The sequence below is a fragment of the Hypanus sabinus genome, chromosome 17, assembly GCF_030144855.1.
Source record: "Hypanus sabinus isolate sHypSab1 chromosome 17, sHypSab1.hap1, whole genome shotgun sequence".
Lineage (NCBI taxonomy): Eukaryota > Metazoa > Chordata > Chondrichthyes > Myliobatiformes > Dasyatidae > Hypanus > Hypanus sabinus.
Genome location: NC_082722.1, coordinates 2,589,645 through 2,614,668, shown reverse-complemented (window position 1 = coordinate 2,614,668; position 25,024 = coordinate 2,589,645). Strand labels below are relative to the sequence as shown.

Below are 25,024 nucleotides of genomic sequence, written 5' to 3'. Positions count from 1 at the left end.
ATACTGTACTGGGGACAGACACAGTGAAGGTTCTGTACTGGGGATAGACGCAGTGAAGGTTCTGTACTGGGGATAGATGCAGTGAAGATACTGTACTGGGGATAGACACAGTGAAGATACTGTACTGGGGATAGACGCAGTGAAGATACTGTACTGGGGATAGACGCAGTGAAGGTTCTGTACTGGGGATAGACGCAGTGAAGGTTCTGTACTGGGGATAGACGCAGTGAAGGTTCTGTACTGGGGATAGACGCAGTGAAGGTTCTGTACTGGGGATAGACGCGGTGAAGATACTGTACTGGGGATAGACACAGTGAAGATACTGTACTGGGTATAGACACAGTGAAGATACTGTACTGGGGACAGACACAGTGAAGGTTCTGTACTGGGGATAGACGCAGTGAAGATACTGTACTGGGTATAGACACAGTGAAGATACTGTACTGGGGATAGACACAGTGAAGATACTGTACTGGGGATAGACGCAGTGAAGATACTGTACTGGGGATAGACGCAGTGAAGATACTGTACTGGGGATAGACACAGTGAAGTTTCTGTACTGGGGATAGACGCAGTGAAGGTTCTGTACTGGGGATAGACGCAGTGAAGGTTCTGTACTGGGGATAGACACAGTGAAGATACTGTACTGGGGATAGACGCAGTGAAGGTTCTGTATTGGGGATCGACGCAGTGAAGGTTCTGTACTGGGGATAGACACAGTGAAGATACTGTACTGGGGACAGACACAGTGAAGATACTGTACTGGGGATAGACGCAGTGAAGATACTGTACTGGGGATAGACGCAGTGAAGGTTCTGTACTGGGGATAGATGCAGTGAAGGTTCTGTACTGGGGATAGACGCAGTGAAGATACTGTACTGGGGATAGACACAGTGAAGATACTGTACTGGGGATAGACGCAGTGAAGATACTGTACTGGGGATAGACACAGTGAAGGTTCTGTACTGGGGATAGACGCAGTGAAGATACTGTACTGGGGATAGACACAGTGAAGTTTCTGTACTGGGGATAGACGCAGTGAAGGTTCTGTACTGGGGATAGACACAGTGAAGGTTCTGTACTGGGGATAGACACAGTGAAGGTTCTGTACTGGGGATAGACACAGTGAAGATACTGTACTGGGGATAGACGCAGTGAAGATACTGTACTGGGGATAGACACAGTGAAGGTTCTGTACTGGGGATAGACGCAGTGAAGATACTGTACTGGGGATAGACACAGTGAAGATACTGTACTGGGGATAGACACAGTGAAGGTTCTGTACTGGGGATAGACACAGTGAAGATACTGTACTGGGGATAGACGCAGTGAAGATACTGTACTGGGGATAGACGCAGTGAAGATACTGTACTGGGGATAGACACAGTGAAGTTTCTGTACTGGGGATAGACGCAGTGAAGGTTCTGTACTGGGGATAGACGCAGTGAAGGTTCTGTACTGGGGATAGACACAGTGAAGATACTGTACTGGGGATAGACGCAGTGAAGGTTCTGTATTGGGGATCGACGCAGTGAAGGTTCTGTACTGGGGATAGACACAGTGAAGATACTGTACTGGGGACAGACACAGTGAAGATACTGTACTGGGGATAGACGCAGTGAAGATACTGTACTGGGGATAGACGCAGTGAAGGTTCTGTACTGGGGATAGACGCAGTGAAGGTTCTGTACTGGGGATAGACGCAGTGAAGATACTGTACTGGGGATAGACACAGTGAAGATACTGTACTGGGGATAGACGCAGTGAAGATACTGTACTGGGGATAGACACAGTGAAGGTTCTGTACTGGGGATAGACGCAGTGAAGATACTGTACTGGGGATAGACACAGTGAAGTTTCTGTACTGGGGATAGACGCAGTGAAGGTTCTGTACTGGGGATAGACACAGTGAAGGTTCTGTACTGGGGATAGACACAGTGAAGGTTCTGTACTGGGGATAGACACAGTGAAGATACTGTACTGGGGATAGACGCAGTGAAGATACTGTACTGGGGATAGACACAGTGAAGGTTCTGTACTGGGGATAGACGCAGTGAAGATACTGTACTGGGGATAGACACAGTGAAGATACTGTACTGGGGATAGACACAGTGAAGGTTCTGTACTGGGGATAGACGCAGTGAAGATACTGTACTGGGGATAGACACAGTGAAGTTTCTGTACTGGGGATAGACGCAGTGAAGGTTCTGTACTGGGGATAGACACAGTGAAGGTTCTGTACTGGGGATAGACACAGTGAAGATACTGTACTGGGGATAGACGCAGTGAAGATACTGTACTGGGGATAGACACAGTGAAGGTTCTGTACTGGGGATAGACGCAGTGAAGATACTGTACTGGGGATAGACACAGTGAAGATACTGTACTGGGGATAGACACAGTGAAGTTACTGTACTGGGGATAGACGCAGTGCAGATACTGTACTGGGGATAGACACAGTGAAGGTCTGTACTGGGGATAGACACAGTGAAGGTCTGCACTGGGGATAGACACAATGAAGGTTCTGTACTGGGGATAGACGCAGTGAAGATACTGTACTGGGGATAGACACAATGAAGATACTGTACTGGGGATAGACACAGTGAAGGTTCTGTACTGGGGATAGACACAGTGAAGGTTCTGTACTGGGGATAGACACAATGAAGGTTCTGTACTGGGGACAGACACAGTGAAGGTTCTGGACTGGGGATAGACACAGTGAAGGTTCTGTACTGGGGATAGACGCAGTGAAGATACTGTACTGGGGATAGACACAGTGAAGGTTCTGTACTGGGGATAGACACAGTGAAGATACTGTACTGGGGATAGACGCAGTGAAGATACTGTACTGGGGATAGACACAGTGAAGATACTGTACTGGGGATAGACGCAGTGAAGATACTGTACTGGGGATAGACACAGTGAAGGTCTGTACTGGGGATAGACACAATGAAGGTTCTGTACTGGTGATAGACGCAGTGAAGATACTGTACTGGGGATAGACACAGTGAAGGTCTGTACTGGGGATAGACACAGTGAAGTTACTGTACTGGGGATAGACGCAGTGAAGATACTGTACTGGGGATAGACACAATGAAGATACTGTACTGGGGATAGACGCTGTGAAGGTTCTGTACTGGGGATAGACGCAGTGAAGGTTCTGTACTGGGGATAGACACAGTGAAGGTTCTGTACTGGGGATAGACGCAGTGAAGGTTCTGTACTGGGGATAGACACAGTGAAGGTTCTGTACTATGGATAGACACAGTGAAGGTTCTGTACTGGGGATAGACACAATGAAGGTTCTGTACTGAAGATAGACACAGTGAAGGTTCTGTACTGGGGATAGACACAGTGAAGATACTGTACTGGGGATAGACACAGTGAAGATACTGTACTGGGGATAGACACAGTGAAGGTTCTGTACTGGGGATAGACGCAGTGAAGATACTGTACTGGGGATAGACACAGTGAAGATACTGTACTGGGGATAGACACAGTGAAGATACTGTACTGGGGATAGACGCAGTGAAGATACTGTACTGGGGATAGACGCAGTGAAGATACTGTACTGGGGATAGACGCAGTGAAGATACTGTACTGGGGATAGACGCAGTGAAGATACTGTACTGGGGATAGACACAGTGAAGGTCTGTACTGGGGATAGACACAGTGAAGGTTCTGTACTGGGGATAGACACAGTGAAGATACTGTACTGGGGATAGACACAGTGAAGATACTGTACTGGGGATAGACACAGTGAAGGTTCTGTACTGGGGATAGACACAGTGAAGATACTGTACTGGGGATAGACACAATGAAGATACTGTACTGGGGATAGACACAGTGAAGGTTCTGTACTGGGGATAGACACAGTGAAGATACTGTACTGGGGATAGACACAGTGAAGATACTGTACTGGGGATAGACACAGTGAAGGTTCTGTACTGGGGATAGACGCAGTGAAGGTTCTGTACTGGGGATAGACACAGTGAAGGTTCTGTACTGGGGATAGACACAGTGAAGGTTCTGTACTGGGGATAGACGCAGTGAAGATACTGTACTGGGGATAGACACAGTGAAGGTTCTGTACTGGGGATAGACGCAGTGAAGATACTGTACTGGGGATAGACACAGTGAAGGTACTATCCTGGGGATAGACACAGTGAAGGTTCTGTGCTAGGGATAGACACAATGACAGTCCAATCCTAGATACAGTGAACTATTGTGACCCACAGAGCAGCTAACATATCCCAGAGAGACAGCGGCCCCAATCAGGGAGGAGAGACAGTGCGATATGTGGAAATCACGTCAGGAAGTCCAAGAGTTTCGGCTAAGCAGAGGCAGGAGCTGTTAGAAGCTGTGCCACTGTTGAGGAGCAGCAGTGATTAAAGTAAAGGCTCACCAGAAAAGGGATGGTTAGGAGAATGAGTGGACAGTATGAGGAGGGCAATGGATGAAGAAGAAGCAACAGAACTGACACGTTTACAGGATGGAACTACAAATGCCAAGTTAGTAAGATTATAGGGAGGTGTGAAGGTCCTCTGTAATCATGGGGACGCTTTAAGGGATCAAGGAAAGCAGCAGCAACATATTGTGGATCAGAGAGAGCCAGAGGGAGAGGAGAGAGTCCTCTCTCAGCCAGGTGACCCAGTCATGGTGAGGGAGCTGGCTGAAAAGACAGGTTTCACTCCCAGGTGGATAGAACCACAGGTGGTGCTCTGAATGAATGATCCATGTGTTGGGGTACAGTCATGGCAAAACACTGCACTCAGGTTTAAGTTTTACAACACACCTTCTTGTTACCTCTACAGTCAGAGTGAGAGATGAAGCATACCCGGTAACAGAACTTTGGTGCTGAATATCAGCCTGCAGCAACAGTTCTGACTACCCCTGATGGAAGTAATTTCAAGCAAAAGCAACAGCAGAGAACACTGAAACATTGTGACAACCAGCAATGAATCGTAGAACCGTACCTGTACTCTGCAATGAAGGCTGGGTGCTGAAGGTAGATGATTAGTGGTATAGGTCAGAATAGAAAAAATATTGGGGAAAATAGATGGGAAGGGATCTTCCATGGCATGGCAGACTGAGAAAGATAAGGATTAAACAGTGTCTGAAGGCAGTCATCACAGCCTGAATGGGAGTTAATACAAATGAGCTGGGCCCTTCCAATACCTGGGCCAGTGATCAACTGGACAGTCCGGAATGGGGTGCCGCTGGGGAGAGATGCTTGCAGTCACTCAAATGGAGCCTAGCCCAACCTCTCCTGTACATCAGAGAGAGGGTGTGAGAGAGAAGACTTTTTGTCAAGTCATGGGGTGTGAACCTGTTCTGCTGGTGTCTCTGACCGGGCAGTAACAGCTGAAAGCCACTGTTCACCCAGCAGAGAATGAAGGAGTGAAGATAACTAATGTGATCCAACTGCGATCGCACCAGAGAAGGAGGCAACGGGCACATGAACGACAAAGTTGCATTTTAAAGACTGTTGGTCAAGTTTCTGGAACAATCTGTACTTAGAGTCTAGTGGGTAGCCATTAGGGATGATAGTATACTGTAGATGTAGATGCATATAGAGATACAGGTAATTGGGACAAAGGGCATTTGTACTGTCTGATTTGATTAGATGCTCCTTAACGCTCGGCCTTTCCTGGAACAAAGTTATTTTTGTCCAGGAGGGCCAAGAGGAGGGGCTGTTAGGGTATATTGTGGAGTTGGGGTATGTAGCAAATATTAATTTCAGCAGCAACTAGTCTTCAGAATATAGAGTGAATCATATGAATGTGACCAACAGGGAACCACTAACAAGAGTCTTAGGGCATATTTTGGAGTTGGGGTGTATATATATCTTAATTTCAGCAGCAAGTAGTCTTCATACCGGAATGTGGATTGCAGATTGAATTTAAATTCAATGCAGCTCAGCAATGGTCTTCCAGGAGCTGCAGACTGCGAGTGATCACCTACGTTGTCTGCATATGCGTGAATGCAACAGGAGAGAGACAATCGGGATTAACATTCATTTTGGGTGTCCAGAGTGTTGGAAGTGTTTGAAAATTATAGGTTGTGGCGGCTCGCCCACGTGGCAAGCGAACCGGCTCCAGCAGTCGTGGGCAAATCCGCAGCCAGTGGCAACCGAGAGGGCTCTGAGTGCGGGGCAGACCTCGGCCCGGAAGCCGACGTCACTTCCGCCCCACGGAGAGTGGGGAATGCTAGTTCAGTAAACTGTTCAACCAGACCCTGCTCAACTCAGTGTGATGCTTTCACTCGTTGTGTATCAGCGTGACCACATTGGTGACCCCGACGGTCCAACAGCATTTGGACCCAGCATGAACGGCTCGGCTCTGCAAAATGCAATTTCCCTTAAACTGCCAACCTTCTGGACCACTCAACCCCTGGTCTGGTTTGAGCAAGCAGAGGCCCAGTTCCAGGTCAGGCAAATTGTCTCAGACACCACCAGGTATTACTACGTGGTGGGCACCCTCGACCAAGAGACACCAGGCCGTGTTATCGACTTTCTGCATCAGTCCCCAGCAACAGACAGGTACGAGGCACTCAAGGCCCTGTTAATCTGCACATTTGGCCTCTCCTGCCATGAACTGCGCGGTTACATATGCGGTTACTGCATATGGACAGCCTGGGCGACTGCACGCCATCAGCCCTGATGAGTGACAAGCCAGCACTGGCAGACGGCCATAAGCTTTGCCTCCTTTTCAAACAGTTCTTCTTGGAGCAAATGCCAGAAGATATCCGCCTCCTGCTAGCAGATGAAGACTTCGGAGACCTGCGCAGGGTGGCTGCCCGCGCGGACGTGCTTTGGCGCGCCAAACAAAATGGCGAAACCACCAACGAAATTACTGCTGAGGCACGGCCGAAAGCCCAGCCCTCCCACACCCCAGCAGCGGCGCACGTAACACCCACACCAGGGGACGGCACCACTTCTGAGTCTTGGTGTTTTTATCATCAAAGATGGGGTTCCGGGGCCTGCTGCTGCTGACCGCCATGCACGTTCCAGGGAAACGCCAGGACCAGCCGTTGCCGATGGCTACAGCGGCTGGTCATCGTGATAGTCTCCTCTACGTTTGGGACAAGCACTCCGGGCATAGATTCCTGGTGGACACGGGGGCAGAAATCAGTGTCCTACCCGCCCCCCTCCCCTCGAGCCATGAACTAGAAGAACAGGACCGGAACTTACAGCAGCCAACAGCAGCACCACCCACACCTACGGCACAAGAACCATCCCCTTGCAGTTCAGTTCCAGCTGCTTTACATGGACATTTACGCTGGCTGCAGTAGCACAGCCATTCCTGAGTGCGGACTTCCTCTGCGCGCACTGCCTGCTCGTGGAATTGAAGGGATGATGATTGGTTGATGTGAAGACGTTCCTGACTTTCTCCCTCGGTGAGGCCAGGTTACCGGCCCCACACCTGGATCCTGTCACTTACTCCGACCAGTTCGCCAGAATGTTATCGGAGTTCCCATCTATCATCACACTGCAGTTTTCCTCAACAGACCCCAAGCACGGCGTGATGCACCACATCCCCACACAGGGACATCCCCTTCATGCCCGGGCCCGCAGGCTACCGCCCAACAAGCTCCGCCTCGCAAAAGAGGAATTCAAGAAGGTGGAGGAGATGGGGATTGTGTGGCGTTCCAACAGCCCATGGGCCTCCCCACTCCATATGGTGCCTAAGTCTGCGGGAGGGTGGAGACCGTGCAGCAACAATAGGAGGCCGAACAACGCCACCACGTCTGCTCGCTATCCGGTACCACACATTTAGGACTTTGTGGCCAACCTGCATGGGACACACATCTTTTCGAAGATTGACCTGGTCCGGAGGCATCATCAGATCCCAGTCCACCCAGACGATGTACCCAAGACGGCCCTCATTATCCCCTTTGGCCTGTTCAAGTTCCTCAGGGCGCCGTTCGGGCTCAAAAATGCAGTGCAGACGTTCCAGCGCCTAATGGATGCAGTAGGGTGAGATTTGGACTTTCTGTTCATCTACCTGGATGACATACTTATTGCCAGCCGCTCCAGCCAGGAACATCTAGCACATTTACGCCTGCTCTGCCGCCTCCTAAGCGACTATGGTCAGGCAATCAACCCTGTCAAGTGCCAGTTCGGCCTACTCGCCATCGATTTCTTGGGACACCAGATCAACCGCCAAGGAGCTGTACCCCTGCCAGCAAAAGTTGAAGCCATCCGCCAATTTGCCAGTCCCAGTACTGTTAAAAGCCTGCAGGAATTTGTTGGGATGGTTAACTTTTACCACCGTTTCCAGCCCTCAGCGGCCCGGATCATGCGGCCCCTTTTCGGCTTGATGTCCGGCAAGGTCAAAGAGGTCACCTGGACAGAGGAGGCGACGGCGGCTTTTGAACAAGCCAAGAACATACTAGCAAACGCCACGCTCCTCATCCACCCCCGGGTCGACATCCCCACTGCCCTCACTGTGGATGCCTCCGACACGGCAGTTGGCAGTGTGCTCGAGCAGCTCATCGAAGGCCAGTCTCGCTTTTTCAGTCGGCACCTATGACCCCCGGAACTTAAGTACAGCGCTTTTGACAGGGAGCTGCTGGCCCTGTACCTTGCCATCTGCCGCTTCAGGTATTTCCTAGAAGGGAGGGAGTTCACGGTCTTCATGGACCACAAGCCCCTCACTTTCACGTTTACCAAAGTGTCGGACCCATGGTCGGGCTGCCAGTAATGCCGCCTGTCGTACATCTCGGACTTTACCACCACGATCAAGCACATCTCCGGGAAGAACAGTGTGATAGCCAATGTGCTGTCACGCACCTCCATCCAATCACTGTACTCTCTGTCTCCGGGGGTGGATTATGCAGCGTTAGCTAAGGCACAACGACTGGACAGCGAGATGCCGGCGTACCGAACCGCAGTCTCAGGACTCCGCCTCAAAGACATACCCATGGGGCCCAAAGATACTGAGCTCCTTTGCGATGTGTCCACTGGGCAACCCCGGCCCATTGTCCCGACCGCTTGGAGGCGCCGTGTTTTTGACGCCTTGCACGGTTTAGCCCACCCTTCCATCCGGGCGACCATCCGGCTGATCGCAGACAGGTTTGTGTGGCACGGCCTGCGCAAGCAGGTCGGGCACTGGGCCAGGACATGCACACACTGTCAAACCTCCAGAAATCCAGAGGCACGTGAAGGGCCCACTGCAACCATTCCAACCGACACATAGGAGGTTCGGACATGTCCACGTGAACATCGTCGGCCCACTGCCGGTTTCGAGAGGAGCGAGATACCTGTTCACCATGGTTCACGAGGTGGCCGGAAGCTATCCCACTCGCTGACACGGCCACGGAGACATGTGCCAGAGCCCTGATCGCCACGTGGGTAGCACGGTTCGGACTTCCAGCCCACGTCACTTCAGACAGGGGTGCGGAGTTCTTTTGTCTGCACTGGCACAACTCCTCGGAAACCAGCTTCACCGAACGACTGCTTACCACCCGCAGTTTAACGGCCTGGTGGAACGTTTCCACAGGCACTTGGGGTCAGCCCTGATGGCACACCTCCGAGGGCCAGACTGGATCGACCAAGTCCCCTGGGTGCTGCTTGGCATCCGCACGGCACCCAAGGAGGACCTGGCTGCATCATCGGCCAAACTTGTTTACAGTGCCCAACTCATAGTTTGTGCCAGCACCCCGTGGCCAGGAGGACACACCTTCGGCGGTCCTAGCTAAACTCCGGGAGCGGCTCGGAACACTTGCCCCAGTCCCGACGTCCCATCACGGAACAACACCCTCTTTCGTGCCCAAGGACCTACAACAGAGCAAGTATGTTTTTGTACGCCTAGGCACGCACAGACCACCCCTGCAGCGACCATACGAAGGACCCTACAAGGTGGTGCATCATAATGGGACGACCTGCGTTCCCGACATCGGCACTTGTGAAGAGACTTTTACCACTGACCGTCTCAAACCGGCGCATCTAGACCTTGAATGCCTGGTTGCGATGCCACCCCCATGACGACGAGGCCTGCCACTAAAAGAACTGACAGTGTGCAGGCTGTGGACTCTGCACCTCCTAGTGCCGGTTCTGCGGGGGCCGCTCGCCCACGCGGCAAGCGAACCAACATGACTTCAATTTGGGTGCTTTCTCAATTATCTTTTTTGCATTATATTATTATTGTATGTTTATTTTCGCACTGTATTAATTTTTTTATTTTGGTTTGGAGTTTTTTCTTATCTGTAGTGTTGTAGAAAATGCATTAAAAAAACAATTAAAAAAGCGAACCAGCTGCAGCAGTCGCAGGCGAGTCTGCAGTCAGCGGCAACCGAGAGGGCTCTGAATGCAGGGCAGATGTCGGCCCGGAAGCCGACGTCACTTCCGCCCCGCAGAGAGTCGGGGGTGCTGGGAGCGGGCACTTAAGCGAGTAAACAGTTCAACCAGACCCTGCTCGACTCAGTGTGTCACGTATCAGCGACCACAAGGTAATCCAAATGCAGCATTGCAGAACGTTGTAACTACACGATTGTCCTGCTGTCACCTTTGATCTTCAGCCGGCGGCAGTGTTGGAGGAGGATACGATAGGGTCTTTTAAGGGACTCCTGCATGGCTACATGGAGCTTAGAAAAATAGAGAGCTATGGGTAAGCCTAGGTAGTCCTGAGATACGGACATGTTTGGCACAGATTTGTGGGCCGAAGGGCCTGTTTTCTATGTTTCTAAATCTAATGTCATGTAATATTGGGTCAGGAAGGCCTCTTTTTCCAAGCGTGTCTGAAAAATGACACCTGCTGCGTGATTTTGCTGAGTCTCTGTCTGGTGACCTTGTTCACTCTCACAGCAAAGGTACATCCACAGCGCACTGAGCATTGCCACTCAGCAATGGGAGCAGATGTGGGGTATGCCCCTGGTCAAGCAGGCGCCCGTTTTCCACCCAAAGGGGCACCTAGCATGACCCATTCAGTCCTGGATGTACGTATCGGCATGACCAACCTTGCAGTAGGACCCATGGTTCGAGAGTTAAACAGCGAGCACAGGGCCTCCGACACTGTTCTGACGGAGACTGGAAGTGTGGAGTGGAGCGTTGGATTTGTTTTCTCATGTTCTGGAGAGGACAGCGTTCATGATCCCAGGACAGTGGAGGGTCACGTATCAGTAAAAGGCAAGTCAAGAACGGTGGGTAATGGGCACTCTGAGGCTTGGTCATGATATTGCATCCGGAACTGCCCGGTGCCAGAATCGGGTTTATTATCACTGACATGTGGCACAGTGCGGTGCTGGTGGCAACTGGATCCTCTGATCTGAGAGCACAAGGTGAACTCAGAAAACGCTTCCGAAAGACAAGAGCACAGATACTAGAACTCAGTGGGTCAGGCAGCATCAGTGGAGGAAATGGACAGTCAATGTTTTGGACCAAGCCCTTCATTTGGACTAGAAGATAAAGAGAAGACGGCCATTGTAAAAGCCAGTGTAAAGAGGTGGAGAAAGAACTGACAGGTGAGAGGTGGCTCCATGTGAGGATGATGTCAGATGCTGGGAGGTGAGAGCTGGAAGTGAAAAAGGGCTGGGAGGAGAGGAAGGAGGTGGGGTGAGTGTGTGGGCGATGGGCAGGTGGAGTGGGTTGGGCAATGAATGAGAGGGGGCACTGGGAGGAATCTGAGCCGCTTTGCTTACACACGACAGCAGGAGAGCCGTAATCCCTCCTGCGAAGAGTGCAGATATTTTGGGGCAAATGGATTATTGGATGGATGGAGGGTGGTGTTTGTTGGAAAGTTACTGTCAGAGTCATCTACAGGGACTGCCTGAGGTGAGTACATTGATGAATTTATCACATGGGCTAAGGTGCAGTGGAAAACACAGCACCCACATCGATTATTTTTAATCACCTCAGTAACAGGAGGAAGCCCACGCGCAGAGCGCTAATGGTTACAGAGTGCGAGCAAGGAACAGCGCCATAACGTGGGAGAGTGTGTGGCTCCAAGTTCATCTGATCAAACTGGGGGACTCTGCAGCTGACTTATAACAATGAGAAGGAAAATGCTTGAGCCTGGAGGTCTGCCTGAATGTGTTAGAGGGAGAAGAGTCATTCCAACCTCCCCTCTACGGACTGTGTCCACACTTCCCGCAGTCAGCATCATCCATGACCCCAGCCACCCCGGCTCGTGTTGCTGACAGGATGCTGACTGATTAATACAGCAACTGACAAACACAATTACTGATTGGCACAGTTAGTGAAAGACAAGACTACCAGCTTGCACTTACATTTACTGAGCTGGTCTTCCACCACAGTGAGGAACGCGACGCAAATCATGAAGACATTGAAGAGAAAGCAGACTGCGCAGAGCCTCCCAACGGTGGGGCCACAGATAGCCTTGACCACTCCCTGATAGGTCGAGCACTGGCTGATGGAAGAGCAGTAGCCTAGGGTCACCATCCCACTGATCAGAAAGACAAGGGACACCTGCAGGACAGAACCATGACGGTTAATACGGCCAGATCAGCGGAGCAGGAAGAGCTGAACGGGGGGTGGGAGCAGTGCAGGGACGGTAAGACCAAGAGTGGGTGGCAAGGATTGTTGCTTTAGGTGGATAGTGGGTGATGATTCAAAGTATGTATACAGAATCCAGTTCTGAGATTTCTCCTTCCACAGGCAGCCATTAAACAAAGATACATCATGGAACTCATTCAAAGAAAACATCAAACCCTGGAGATAGGAAACAGCACAAACAGCAGAAAGTGAGTGAACACCAACAATATCAACCATCAAGCCAGGAGTCCGAGAGCTTTCATTAGTTCCGTTCAACTCTGCACCGCTAACCAACAGCAGGTCGCGGAGCCGGTCTTTGCCGCGGTGTCTCAATTCACAGCGATTGCCCTGATCAAACTGAGCAACTAGAGTACAGAAATACATGCAACATGATCCCCCAAAATGATTCCACAGCCAGGAGCCTCACTGGTCAATCCCTGCGACGTGGTACACAACCCCTGCATTTGCCTCCAACGGCAGCTAGTCAGAGAGAGAGGAAGGCCAGCCAAACACAGGCAGACAGCGCCAAAAACCAGCCCACACTCCTCTCCCGTCTTCATCCAGTTCAGGGAGATGCAATGGAATCGACCATTGTGTCCAGGCTTCAGGCCCCCAGGTCACCACTGCTCCCAGACTCAGCAAACTCCCTCGGAGGCTGCCGAGTGCCCAGTTGCTCAATCGGCCCAAAAACACACCATCTAATCGCAAGCAGCTTCGTGGTAGAACCACATTCGAAAGAAATAAACGAAGTGGTTTTGTTTCTGTCTACAGCACATCACCATTGGCCATGTTGTTCACTGCCATGCTTCAACAGTTGAAGTAAATGATGCAGAGAGCAGATGAGCAATGAGTTATGTCTCAATATTTCACAGAAGGAGGCAACTCACCTGCTGCGCCTCTGCTGGTTCTTGGGAATTACGCCAAGGAACTGGGTAGGTGTACTGAGAGTTTTCAGGAGGTGGGATTAGGAAATGTGGTTTGATGGTTTGGGGTACGGCAAGGTAAAACAGAGGGGGTGGGGTACCCTTGGAGGATACCAGGGGCAGTTAGTAGAGGTCGGGGTAAGGGATAAGGATGAGGAGGTGGAATTGTAAGCTAGGGGCAATAGTCTTTAGGGCTGATGAGGGAATTTGAAGAATATATCAGAATCGTGTTACAGTGACGGCCCTGGTGGGATAGGTTTAATGTTTCTGGAGTAAGCCAGCATCAGCATAACTGTGGCACACGAGTTACAGGATGTGGATCCACATAGGTGAGATTGGGAGATAGTTCACCCAGGAAAATAAAATGTATTCCCATTGTCCTACATCAAGTATCCTGGAGATATTCCAGGATACTACAGTCTTGGCCACTTTCAAGAGTCTGGGAAACTGCCGGCAGGCATCTGGACTCAGTGAGGTCACCGAGGAGAGTGCAGGGGCAGCACGGGACAGCAGGGGGCAGTGGCGCACTACGACAGGAGCCTGCACTTGCTGACGGGTCAGTGTTGTGAACCAGGAGCAGTGGCTCTGTACGTTAATCCTGTATCTGTGACACACGTTGTTCAAATTCCTCTCAGTCATATCTTCTTTAGTCTCTCTCACACACACAATCACACATGCGCGCGCGCACACACACACACACACACACTCACGCACAACCACACACACACACGTGGGCCGAGGTATGCCATGGGGGAGAGTTCTGAGTGTGGTCACTCTCATGCCACGACCTGCCATATCTGATGCCCCACTGCCCAGCCACACAATGCCCGAACTCCTCCAGCTGTGCTCGTGGTTCATGGACTTGCAGAATGGATGTCAGAAGAAGTCCACGTACCGCCTACATCAGAGTGTTTGAGTATTTGAAGAGGCTCCCCCTCCCATTCTATTTACACTTCTGATGGTGGGGTGCCTGGTATGGAGGGGCAGGAGAAGCTACTTGTCAGACTACTGGGCCTGGCCAAGGGGGCCATTCACAGGTCTAGCTAGGTCAGGGATTCCAGCCAGCAAGGCTGCCTGCCACCCTTCTGCAAATAAGATAAGGACAGGAGATTCTGCAGACGCTGGAAATACAGAGTAAGACACACAGTTGTGTGGCAGTTAGCACCGCAGTGTTACAGCCAGAATGTTCCGGAGTTCAGAATTCAAATCTGGTGCCGTTCTGTCAGAATTCTCTGTCCATCCTCCTCGTGGAATCTGTCAGTTTTCTCTGGGTCCTCCGCATTTCTCCTACAGTCCTAAGATGTAACGGTTAGATGAATTGGTTATTGTGAATTCCTCCATGATTAGGAAAGGTTTTAATCAGCTTGTCAGGGTAGCTGGGGTGGAGTGGCTCAATGCTGTAGTGCTATATAAATAGACATAAATAAAAATGCTTCACAAACTCAGCAGGCAAGGCCGCAGGTCAGCAGTTGATGTCTTGAGTCAAGGGTCTCAGCCTGAAAAGTTAGCTCTTTATTCGTTTACGTGCATGCTGCCTGACCTGCTGAGTTTCTCTAGAATTTTGTGTGTTATGTCCACGCCTGACTGTCCCTGGACCAGGAGCAAACAGTGTCCTCGGGAATGCCAGAGGCCTTTGGGAGAAGTGGGACCACAGGGTCAAGATTGAGGCTGCTCCTATTTTAATATAAATACATTTAATACAAATCAAGAACTTTGTAGATACGTGAATAAACTACCTTTAAGGAAAGACCAGTGTTCAACCTGGCCAGAATCCTGCTGGAAACCATGGCAAACTTCATGAGACAACAGTGGCCAGGATACTGCTAGTGCTGTACACACAATGTTGTACCAGTTAGGGTTTCTGAACATTATCTAATCATAGAAAACCTACAGCACAATGCAGGTCCTTCGGCCCACAAAGTTGTGCCAAACATGTCCTTACCTTAGAAATTACTAGACTTCCCCATAGCCCTCTATTTTTCTAAGCTCCATCAACTTATCTAAAAGTCTCTTAAAAGACCCTATCATATCCGCCTCCACCACCGTTGCCAGCAGCCCATTTCATGCGCTCACCACTCTCTGCGTAAAAAACTTACCCCTGACATCTCCTCTGTACCTACTCCCCAGCACCTTAAACCTGTGTCCTCTTGTGGCAACCATCTCAGCCCTGGGAAGAAGCCTCTGACTATCCACACGATCAATGCCTCCCATCATCTTACACACCTCTATTAGGTCACCTGTCATCCTCTTTCGGTCCAAGGAGAAAGGACTAGTTCACTCAACCTATTCTCATAAGGCATGCTCCCCAATTCAGGCAACATCCTTGTAAATCTCCTCTGCACCCTTTCTATAGTTCCACATCCTTCCTGTAGTGAGGCAACCAGAAATGAGCACAGTACTCCAAGTGGGGTCTGACCAGGATCCTATATAGCTACAGCATTACCTCTCGGCTCCTAAATTCAATTCCATGATTAATAAAGGCCAATAAACCATACGCCTTCTTAACCGCAGTGTCAACCTGCGTAGCTGCTTTGAGTGTCCTATGGACTCAGACCCCAGGATCCCTCAGATCCTCCACACTGCCAAGTGGATTACTATTTATACTATATTCTGCCATCATATTTGACCTACCAAATTGAAACACTTCACACTTATCTGGGTTGAACTCCATCTGCCACTTCTCAGCCCAGTTTTGCATGCTATCAATGTCCCGCTGTAACCTCTGACAGCCCTCCACACTATCCACAACACCCCCAACCTTTGTGTTATCAGCAAATTTACTATCTCATCCCTCCACTTCCTCATTCACTCAGAAAAATGCAGCCCAGAAACAGGTCCTCCAGCCCTCTAAATAACTAACATTTACAGCACTTGCTTTGCAAACTTCTTAGCCGTGGATGGTATGAGTGCTTGCCAATGTTTTTCTTAACTGTTGTTACGAGCCCTCCTTCAGCAGCAAGCCCCTAGCTGATCACAGCCATCCTGCCGGGGAGTGTTGGCTGGAACAGTGCTGACAGGCCTTCACTCCGCATCCATCCCTGTTCTGAGAGAAACTGGATTTAGTTTATTATTGTCACATGTACTGAAATACTAACAGACAGGTTAAACCAGGTGAGGGCAATTGGTGGGCCATGCCTCTCCGAGCATGCAGAGTCAGCTCTGGTGCACTGTGCGATGAGGTTCCATGGCCAGGAAGGTGGTTCTGCAGCCCTTTGTGCAAAGGGAAGGATGTGACGAGGCAGAGGAATCACGATTATTACTGCACACAAGGAAGACCCCCGTTGTGGTGACTATATATACCACTGGAGCCGGACTTCTGAGGCCAAGAGCTCAAAATTCAAATTTCATAGAATAGTACAGCACAGTACAGGCCCTTCGGCCCACAGTGTTGTGCTGGCCCTTAAACCCTGCCTCCCATATATCCCCCCACCTTAAGTTCCTCCATGTTCCTGTCTAGTAGTCTCTTAAACTTCACTAGTGTATCTGCCTCCACCACTGACTCAGGCAGTGCATTCCACACACCAACCACGCTCTGAGTGAAAAACCTTCCTCGAATATCCCCCTTGAACTTCCTTCCCCTTACCTTAAAGCCATGTCCTCTTGTACTGAGCAGTGGTGCCCTGGGGAAGAGGCACTGGCTGTCCACTCTGTCTATTCCTCTTAATATCTTGTACACCTCTATCATGTCTCCTCTCATCCTCCTTCTCTCCAAAGAGTAAAGCCCTTGCTCCCTTAATCTCTGATCATAATCCATGCTCTCTAAACAAGGCAGCATCCTAGTAAATCTCCTCTGTACCCCTTCCAATGCTTCCACATCCTTCCTATAGTGAGGCGACCAGAACTGGACACAGTACTCCAAGAGTGGCCTAACCAGAGTTTTATAGAGCTGCATCATTACATCGCGTCTCTTAAACTCTATCCCTCGACTTATGAAAGCTAACACCCCATAAGCTTTCTTAACTACCCTATCTACCTGTGAGGCAACTTTCAGGGATCTGTGGACATGTACCCCAGATCCCTCTGCTCCTCCACACTTCCAGGCATCCTGCCATTTACTTTGTACTCTGCCTTGGAGTTTGTCCTTCCAAAGTGTACCACCTCACACTTCTCCGGGTTGAACTCCATCTGCCACTTCTCAGCCCACTTCTGCATCCTATCAATGTCTCTCTGCAATCTTCGACAATCCTCTACACTATCTACAACACCACCAACCTTTGTGTCATCTGCAAACTTATATGGGAGGCAGAGTTTGAGGGTCAGCACAACATTGTGGGCCGAAGGGCCTGTAATGTGCTGTACTATTCTATGTTCTATGTTCATACTGACTCAAAAGAGGATCCTGCTACATTACCCACCCTTTCTGTAGCTGTAATAGTATCCCTGACCAGTAATTTCACCTCTCCTCCCCTTTTCCCCCCTCTCTATCCCTTTTAAAAAACTGAAATCCAGGAATATTGAGAATCCATTCCTGCCCAGTCTCTGTAATGGCCACTACATCATAATTCCATGTATGTATCCAAGCTCTCAGTTCATCACCTTGGTTCCTGATGCTTCTTGCATTGAAGTACACACACTTTAGCCCTTCTACCTTACTACCTTTACACCCTTTATTCTGTTTCTCTTTCCTCAAAGCCTCTCTATATGTTAGATCTGGCTTTACTCCATGCACTATACTTGCAGCTCTCACATGACCTTTATCCTCCTCCACCTCACTATCTGCTCTAACACTCTGGTTTCCCTCCTCATGCAAATTTTTAACAACCCCCCGCCCCCCCCCCCCAGAGCAGCACTAGCAAACCTTCCCGCAAGGATGTTAGTCCCCCTCCAGTTCAGGTGCAACCCGTCCCGTCGGAACAGGTCCCACCTTCCCTACAACAAGGCCCAATTGTCCAGAAACATGAAGCCCTCCCTCTTGCACCATCTCATTAGCCACATATTTAGCTGCATTATCTTCCTATTTCTAGCCTCACTAGCATGTGGCATGGGTAGCAATCCTGAGATTGTAACCCTGGAGATCCTGTCCTTCAACTTTGCACCTAACTCCCTAAATTCTCTTTGCAGGACCTCTTCCTTCTTCCTATCCACATCATTGGTCCCTACATGGACCACAACATCTGGCTGATCACCCTCCCTCTTGAGAATACTGAGAATTCGATCCGAGTTATCACAGACTCTGGCACCAGGGAGGCAACAGACCATTCAGGGTTCTCGATCTCTTCCACAGAACCTCCTGTCTGTCCCCCTAGCTATCGAATCCCCTATCACTACTGCTCTCCTCTTTTCCCTCCTTCCCTTCTGAGCTGAGGGTCCAGTCTCGGTGGCAGAGACGCAACCACTGCAACTTGTCGCTGGTAGGTCATCCCCACCAACAGTATCCAAAACAGTATACTTATTGTTGATGGGAACGGCCACAGGGGTGCTCTGCTCTTCCTGTCTATTCCCCTTTCCTCTCCTGAGTCACCCAGCTACCTGCCTCCTGACTTTTAGGGGTGACTATCTCCCTGAAACTCCTGTCTATTTCTGCCTCTGCCTCATGAATGATCTGAAGTTCATCCAGCTCCAGCTCCAGTTCCCTAACTCAGTTTGTCAGGAGCTGCAGCTGGACGCACCTTTTACAGGTGTAGTCATCAGGGACAATTGTGCTCACCCTGACTTCCCACAAACTGCAAACGGAGCACCCGACTGCCTAAACGGCTGCCTCCATTACCTACTCCTGTTAATTAAATTAATTGAAGGAACTTACCCAGCCTTACCTCACTGGGAGAAAGCTCGTCCTCAGCCTCTGCTTGCCAAAGCCTCTCGAGCCAAAATCTTCCTACTCTGTCTCCCCTACTCCGTCGCCTGCTCTGTTAATCTGCTCGCTTTTTAAACTCTCCCGCTGTCTCACAGGCCAACTTCTATGTGCTTGTGCAGTCATGCTCCGTTCAAACTGCCGAAGAAATTACCCTCCCCCTCTCAATCTGCTCGCTTTTTAAACTCTCCCGCTGTCTCAAAGACCAACCTTCACGCGCTTGCGCAGTCGTGCCTTGTTCAAACTGCCGAAGAAAATGTACATTTCTAAGTACATTTATTATCGAAGTATGTACACTCTATACAACCTTGAGAGTTCTATCCTTAAAGACAGCCATCAAACACCCAACGTGCAGAGAGAAAAACCAGCAGATAGAATTCAGAACTGAAGTTTCTGAAAGTGAGTCTGTCGGCACACGGGAATCACTGCAGCAGATTCAGGAGCAGGTCGCAAAGCTGAGTAAAACGTCAAGAGCAGTGAACTGAACCGGTTCATTCTTCACCTTCATTCCCTGACACCCTGACCTTTTCAATCTGGCCCAGTGCCGAAATCACCCAGATATCAGGTCCCGGGCCCTGCCACTTTGATATGCTCTTTGGCCAGGGCCCATGTCAATTCTGCCTGGTGCCTAAGTCAATGAAAACGCAGGTCCTTCCTCGTTCCTTACTTTCGGGTCCAGGCTAGGTTCTGCCTCGCCTTGGTTCAGCACATCAAATTGCCTCCAAGTCCGCACTAGCAACGACCATACATTACTCATTCCCCACCCTCCAGCCCAATCCCGCCGCCTCGATTCAGACTGCAGTGTCGTAACAGCTCGACACCTTCAAGCCTTCAGTTCACACGACAGAGATGCCAGGTCATACAGGTGGTTCAAAAGCTCAACTCCAAAAGGGAAGTTCCAGGCTATTGTTTGCAATGAATGTTTACCAGAAAAAGTGTCATTAATAATGTATTTAGTTGTTTTCTTCAGTTTGTTTATTGTTGATAAGTACTCGCTGAGTTTCATTATTGCCATCTTAAACCCAGAGATGATGGACAACCAGTCAATCACAGTGATACAGAGAAAAAATTGTCTTGCATGTTACTATCCATACACATGGAACCGTTATGCAGTGCATAAGGAAATGCAGTAACAATGCAGAATAGAGATTATGACAGGGAATATAGCTTTAAAAGAGCAGAGTAATTATAAAGTGAGTAATGAATGGATCTGCAGGGAACAGCTTGCAACAAGACACCCTGCTCCAGTACCATTTTTCATTGACCCCCCGCCCCCCAGCTACTCTATCTGGAGAGAGAACAGAGGGAAGTTTTGCCCAGTGTGCGATCCACATTGTAATTCTCAACAACAGCTGGATGGGCGCACTGGAAGCTTTGCAAAAGAAAGTTCTCCAGCAACTAGCAATAACATCCTCAAATGAGAACTTCCTCTGAGAGAAACAGAAAAAATAATTTGTTGGATGCCAACAGAATATGGGGTGAGACTTACCACTTCCAGAGTAAGGGCAGTGTGTAATCCCCCGGCTCTGCTGAAGGCCCAGGGGAAGTTGAGGAGCCCAGCACCCAAGGCTGACTTTAACAGGATGAACACTGCTCCAGGAGAGGACAGGAGCAGATCCTTTCTGTCCAGGCTGTCCACTTTGCTCAACAGGTTGATGCTCTCTCTGGCCAGCTCCCCCATTTGTCCTGATACCACTATATTGCAGAATTCCTGGACATTCTCCAGGATGGTCATGAAACTTTGGGCTGCCTAGTTCTTGATGACCTCCTCTGTTAAAAAGCTCTTTTTTCTATGAATGGGTGGGTCCCTGGCCAAATAACCCCTACACACATTCGTTCTCACCATCCAGAGCTTGTCACAGGAGGTGCGTGATCTGTGTTAAGTCCCATAATGTCAACGGGACCCAGGCTGGAGGTGTCACATTCACCTGAAGAATTTCAAAAGCATCTTATATCCCTGTGAAAATTTGCTCAGATCTCTAGCTGAAAATGTAATCGGATTTATGGGGATAATTAGTTAGTATTACTGATACCCAATTCTGTCAGTTTAAATTTACAACTGTGGACATGAAGTGATGGTGTGATAATTATGTCCAGCTTTCTCTCTGAGGTTGCATTGTGCAATTAATTCCGCAGTGAGAGAAACTGCTGGATTAAAGATTAGGCACTGATCTGTGAAATTCCAGCCTCTGGGAACTTGGGTTTGATGGAATTTCATTGCTCAATCTCACTCTTCATTAGGACATCTCTCTGAGGTATTGAGGCCTACACTTCTGTCAACTCCCGTCCAGAGCACATAGCTCTTTGACTATAGTCTGCAGAGGGCTGACAGCTCCCAGCTGCTTGGCAATCAACTGAAGTATTGTGTTCATTGAAAACAATCTTTCGCTTTTCCCCATGGATTATGTATCTTAGTCACACTGGATTCAAAATCACTTGTGGTTAAGATGGTCTTCTTTCCAATGGGCTGTTCCTTTTATCACAGAGAAGTGCTGGTAAACACAGTATCTTCACGTCTTGTGGAACCTGCTCCCTAACTTATTGCGATTCATGATTCACAGATTCAAAGTACATTTAAGGTTCAAAGATCCAAGATTCAAAGTACATGTATTATCACAGTATGTTTACAGTAAACAATCCTGAGATTCGTCCTCTCACCGACATCCACGAAACAAAGAACCTGGAAACCACTGAAAGAAAAACATCAATCCCCTCTATATCTGTAAAAAACAAACTGTATGAATGGCAAAAAAGAGAAATAAAATGTGAAAAACACAGAATATAAAACACAAAATCAGAAGAGTCCAGGCATATTCATTTCAGTTCAGTCTAGCAGCGTGTCATTCATTATGCGTAGGCTGCGCCGATGAAAATCACTCAAAATAGCAAAAGAAGCTACTGGAAACCAAAGCACATCGTAATGTGAACTACAGAGTCCGACCCACAAAGTTCACGTTTACACCTTCCCAGGACCCATGATGAGAGAGACAGAGACAGAGAGACTGAAGGAAGGAGAGAGGGGGGGGGGGGGGGGACACGTCAAACACAGATTACCTCTGGCAACATTGAGTGAGGGGCTGTTGGAAGCAGCTGAACAGCCACTTATTTTCGTTCAGGCCTTGACAATTTCAATATTCCTCTCTGCTTTAACTGGTGGATTGTCTAGAAATGGGGTCAATCACACTGTCCCCGGGTTTTTTGTCCCCTAGGCTGTATGATTTGATCAAAAACTCACTGAACACCCTTGGAGACAGCATAGTGCTAGATTTCTCAATCAGCCTGAAAACATCGTGTCACAAGGGGACAGGAGGCTGGACCCAAGGGCAGGACACAGGCACTGAAGTACTGAGGGGCAGGACAGGAACAACTAAAGGATAGAACAAGATGGGGAGACCATGGCATGCTTGAGGGACGTGGCATTCAAGGTGATCCTGGGGTTCAGAGATAGCTAGGGCTAGGCTAGAGGATGGGTATATGGGACAAGGAATGCTGGGAGGATAGCCCCCTGGGCAGGCCACATAACTCCTGGGCAGGGCCCAGCCTCCCAGGCAGGAACACAGGGGTCTGGGCAGGTTGCAGGGCACAACCTATCAGAAGCGAGGGGTAGGAAAGGGCAGAGTCCCCCACCGGGCAACATCAGTCCGGCCTGCTTACCCAACAGAGGCAAAGGATAAGAAGGGATCTCAGTCCAGGGTGACTCCGAGACTGACTCACAGAACTAGTTGATTAACAGTGGGTACCCCAACCCAGGGCAAACATGATGAACAGGTAAGGACAGGATAAATAGGGCAACAGGACAAAATGGGACCCCAACTCCACTCAGTCCCAGAGCCCCCTATACACACCGCCAGCCGATGGGCATCAGGGTCGCCTCCTTGAGCCCCAACAAGCCACGATGATCCACAGGTGTGACTAATTGGGCTCAAGGGCGAAAGGAGGGATGGCTACAAGACCCGGAGTCTGGAGTCTGCGGACCAGATCAAGACCCGGAAAGCGGTCGCCGGACCGGACCATAAAAGATAGAAACATAGAAAATAGGTGCAGAAGTAGGCCATTCTGCCCTTCGAGCCTGCACCACCATTCAGTATGATCATGGCTGATCATCCAACTCAGAACCCTGTACCTGCTTTCTCTCCATACCCCCTGATCCCTTTAGCCACAAGAGCCATATCTAACTTCCTCTTAAATATAGCCAATGAACCGGCCTCAACTGTTTCCTGTGGCAGAGAATTCCACAGATTCACCACTCTCAGTGTGAAGAAGTTTTCCTCATCTCAGTCCTAAAAGGCTTCCCCTTTATCCTTAAACTGTGACCCCTCATTCTGGACTTACCCCAACATCGGGAACAATCTTTCTGCATCTAGCCTGTCCAATCCCTTTAGAATTTTATACGTTTCAATAAGATCCCCCCCTCAATCTTCTAAATTCCAGCTAGTATAAGCCTAGTCGATCCAGTCTTTCTTCATATGAAAGTCCTGCCATCCCAGGAATCAATCTGGTGAACCTTCTCTGTACTCCCTCTGTGGCAAGAATGTCTTTTCTCAGATTAGGGGACCAAAACTGCACACAGTATTCCAGCTGTGGTCTCACCAAGGCCTTGTACAACTGCAGTAGAACCTCCCTGCTCCTGTACTCAAATCCTTGTGCTATGAATGCCAACATACCATTTGCCTTTTTCACCGCCTGCTGTACCTGCATGCCCACCTTCAATGACTGGTGTACAATGACACCCAGGTCTCGTTGCATCTCCCCTTTTCCTAATCGGCCACCGTTCAGATAATAATCTGTTTTCCTGTTCTTGCAACCAAAGTGGATAACCTCACATTTATCCACATTAAATTGCATCTGCCATGAATTTGCCCACTCACCTAACCTATCCAAGTCACCCTGCATCCTCCTCACAGCTAACACTGCTGCCCAGCTTCGTGTCATCCGCAAACTTGGAGATGCTGTATTTAATTCCCTCGTCTAAATCATTAATATATATTGTAAACAACTGGGGTCCCAGCACTAAGCCTTGCAGTACCCTACTAGTCACTGCCTGCCATTCTGAAAAGGTCCCATTTATTCCCACTCTTTGCTTCCTGTCTACCAACCAATTCTCTATCCACATCAATAACATACCCCCAATACCAACTCAAAGAAAGTTACCCTTCTTTAAGTTCAGAACCTTTGTTTCTGAATTAACTATGTCACTGTCCATCTTAATGAAGGATTCCACCATATTATGGTCACTCTTACCCAAGGGGCCTCGCACGACAAGATTGCTAACTAACCCTTCCTCATTGCTCAATACCCAATCTAGAATGGCCTGCTCTCTAGTTGGTTCCTCAACATGTTGGTTCAGAAAATCATCCCGCATACATTCCAAGAAATCCTCTTCCTCAGCATCCTTACCAATTTGGTTCACCCAATCTATATGTAGATTGAAGTCACCCATTATAACTACTGTTCCTTTATTGCACACATTTCTAATTTCTTGTTTAATGCCATCCCCAACCTCACTACTACTGTTAGGTGGCCTGTACACAACTCCCACCAGCATTTTCTGCCCTTTAGTGTTATGCAGCTCTACCCATATCGATTCCACATCCTCCAGGCTAATGTCCTTCCTTTCTATTGCACTAATCTCTTCCCTAACCAGCAATGCTACCCCACCTCCTTTTCTTTCCTGTCTATCCCTCCTGAATATTGAATATCCCTGGATGTTGAGCTCCCATCCTTGGTAACCCTGGAGCCATGTCTCTGTGATCCCAACTATATCATTGTGGTGAACTATGTGCCTGTCTGGACACGCCCCCTTCTGACTGCTCCTGT

At 49.3% G+C, this 25,024-nt stretch overlaps 1 protein-coding gene across 1 annotated transcript in view; it reads right to left on the bottom strand.

The window, feature by feature from the left end:
- Positions 1–20,888, bottom strand: part of slc38a8a (solute carrier family 38 member 8a) — a 104,774-nt gene extending 83,886 nt beyond the window's left edge. The window contains exons 1-2 of the mRNA XM_059993406.1: positions 20,697–20,888; positions 12,229–12,427 (exon numbers count right to left, since the gene is read on the bottom strand). Of these exons, the coding sequence (XP_059849389.1) occupies positions 12,229–12,427; positions 20,697–20,888 (391 nt within the window). The remainder of the gene's footprint in view (positions 1–12,228; positions 12,428–20,696) is intronic.
- Positions 20,889–25,024: the final 4,136 nt, after the last annotated feature.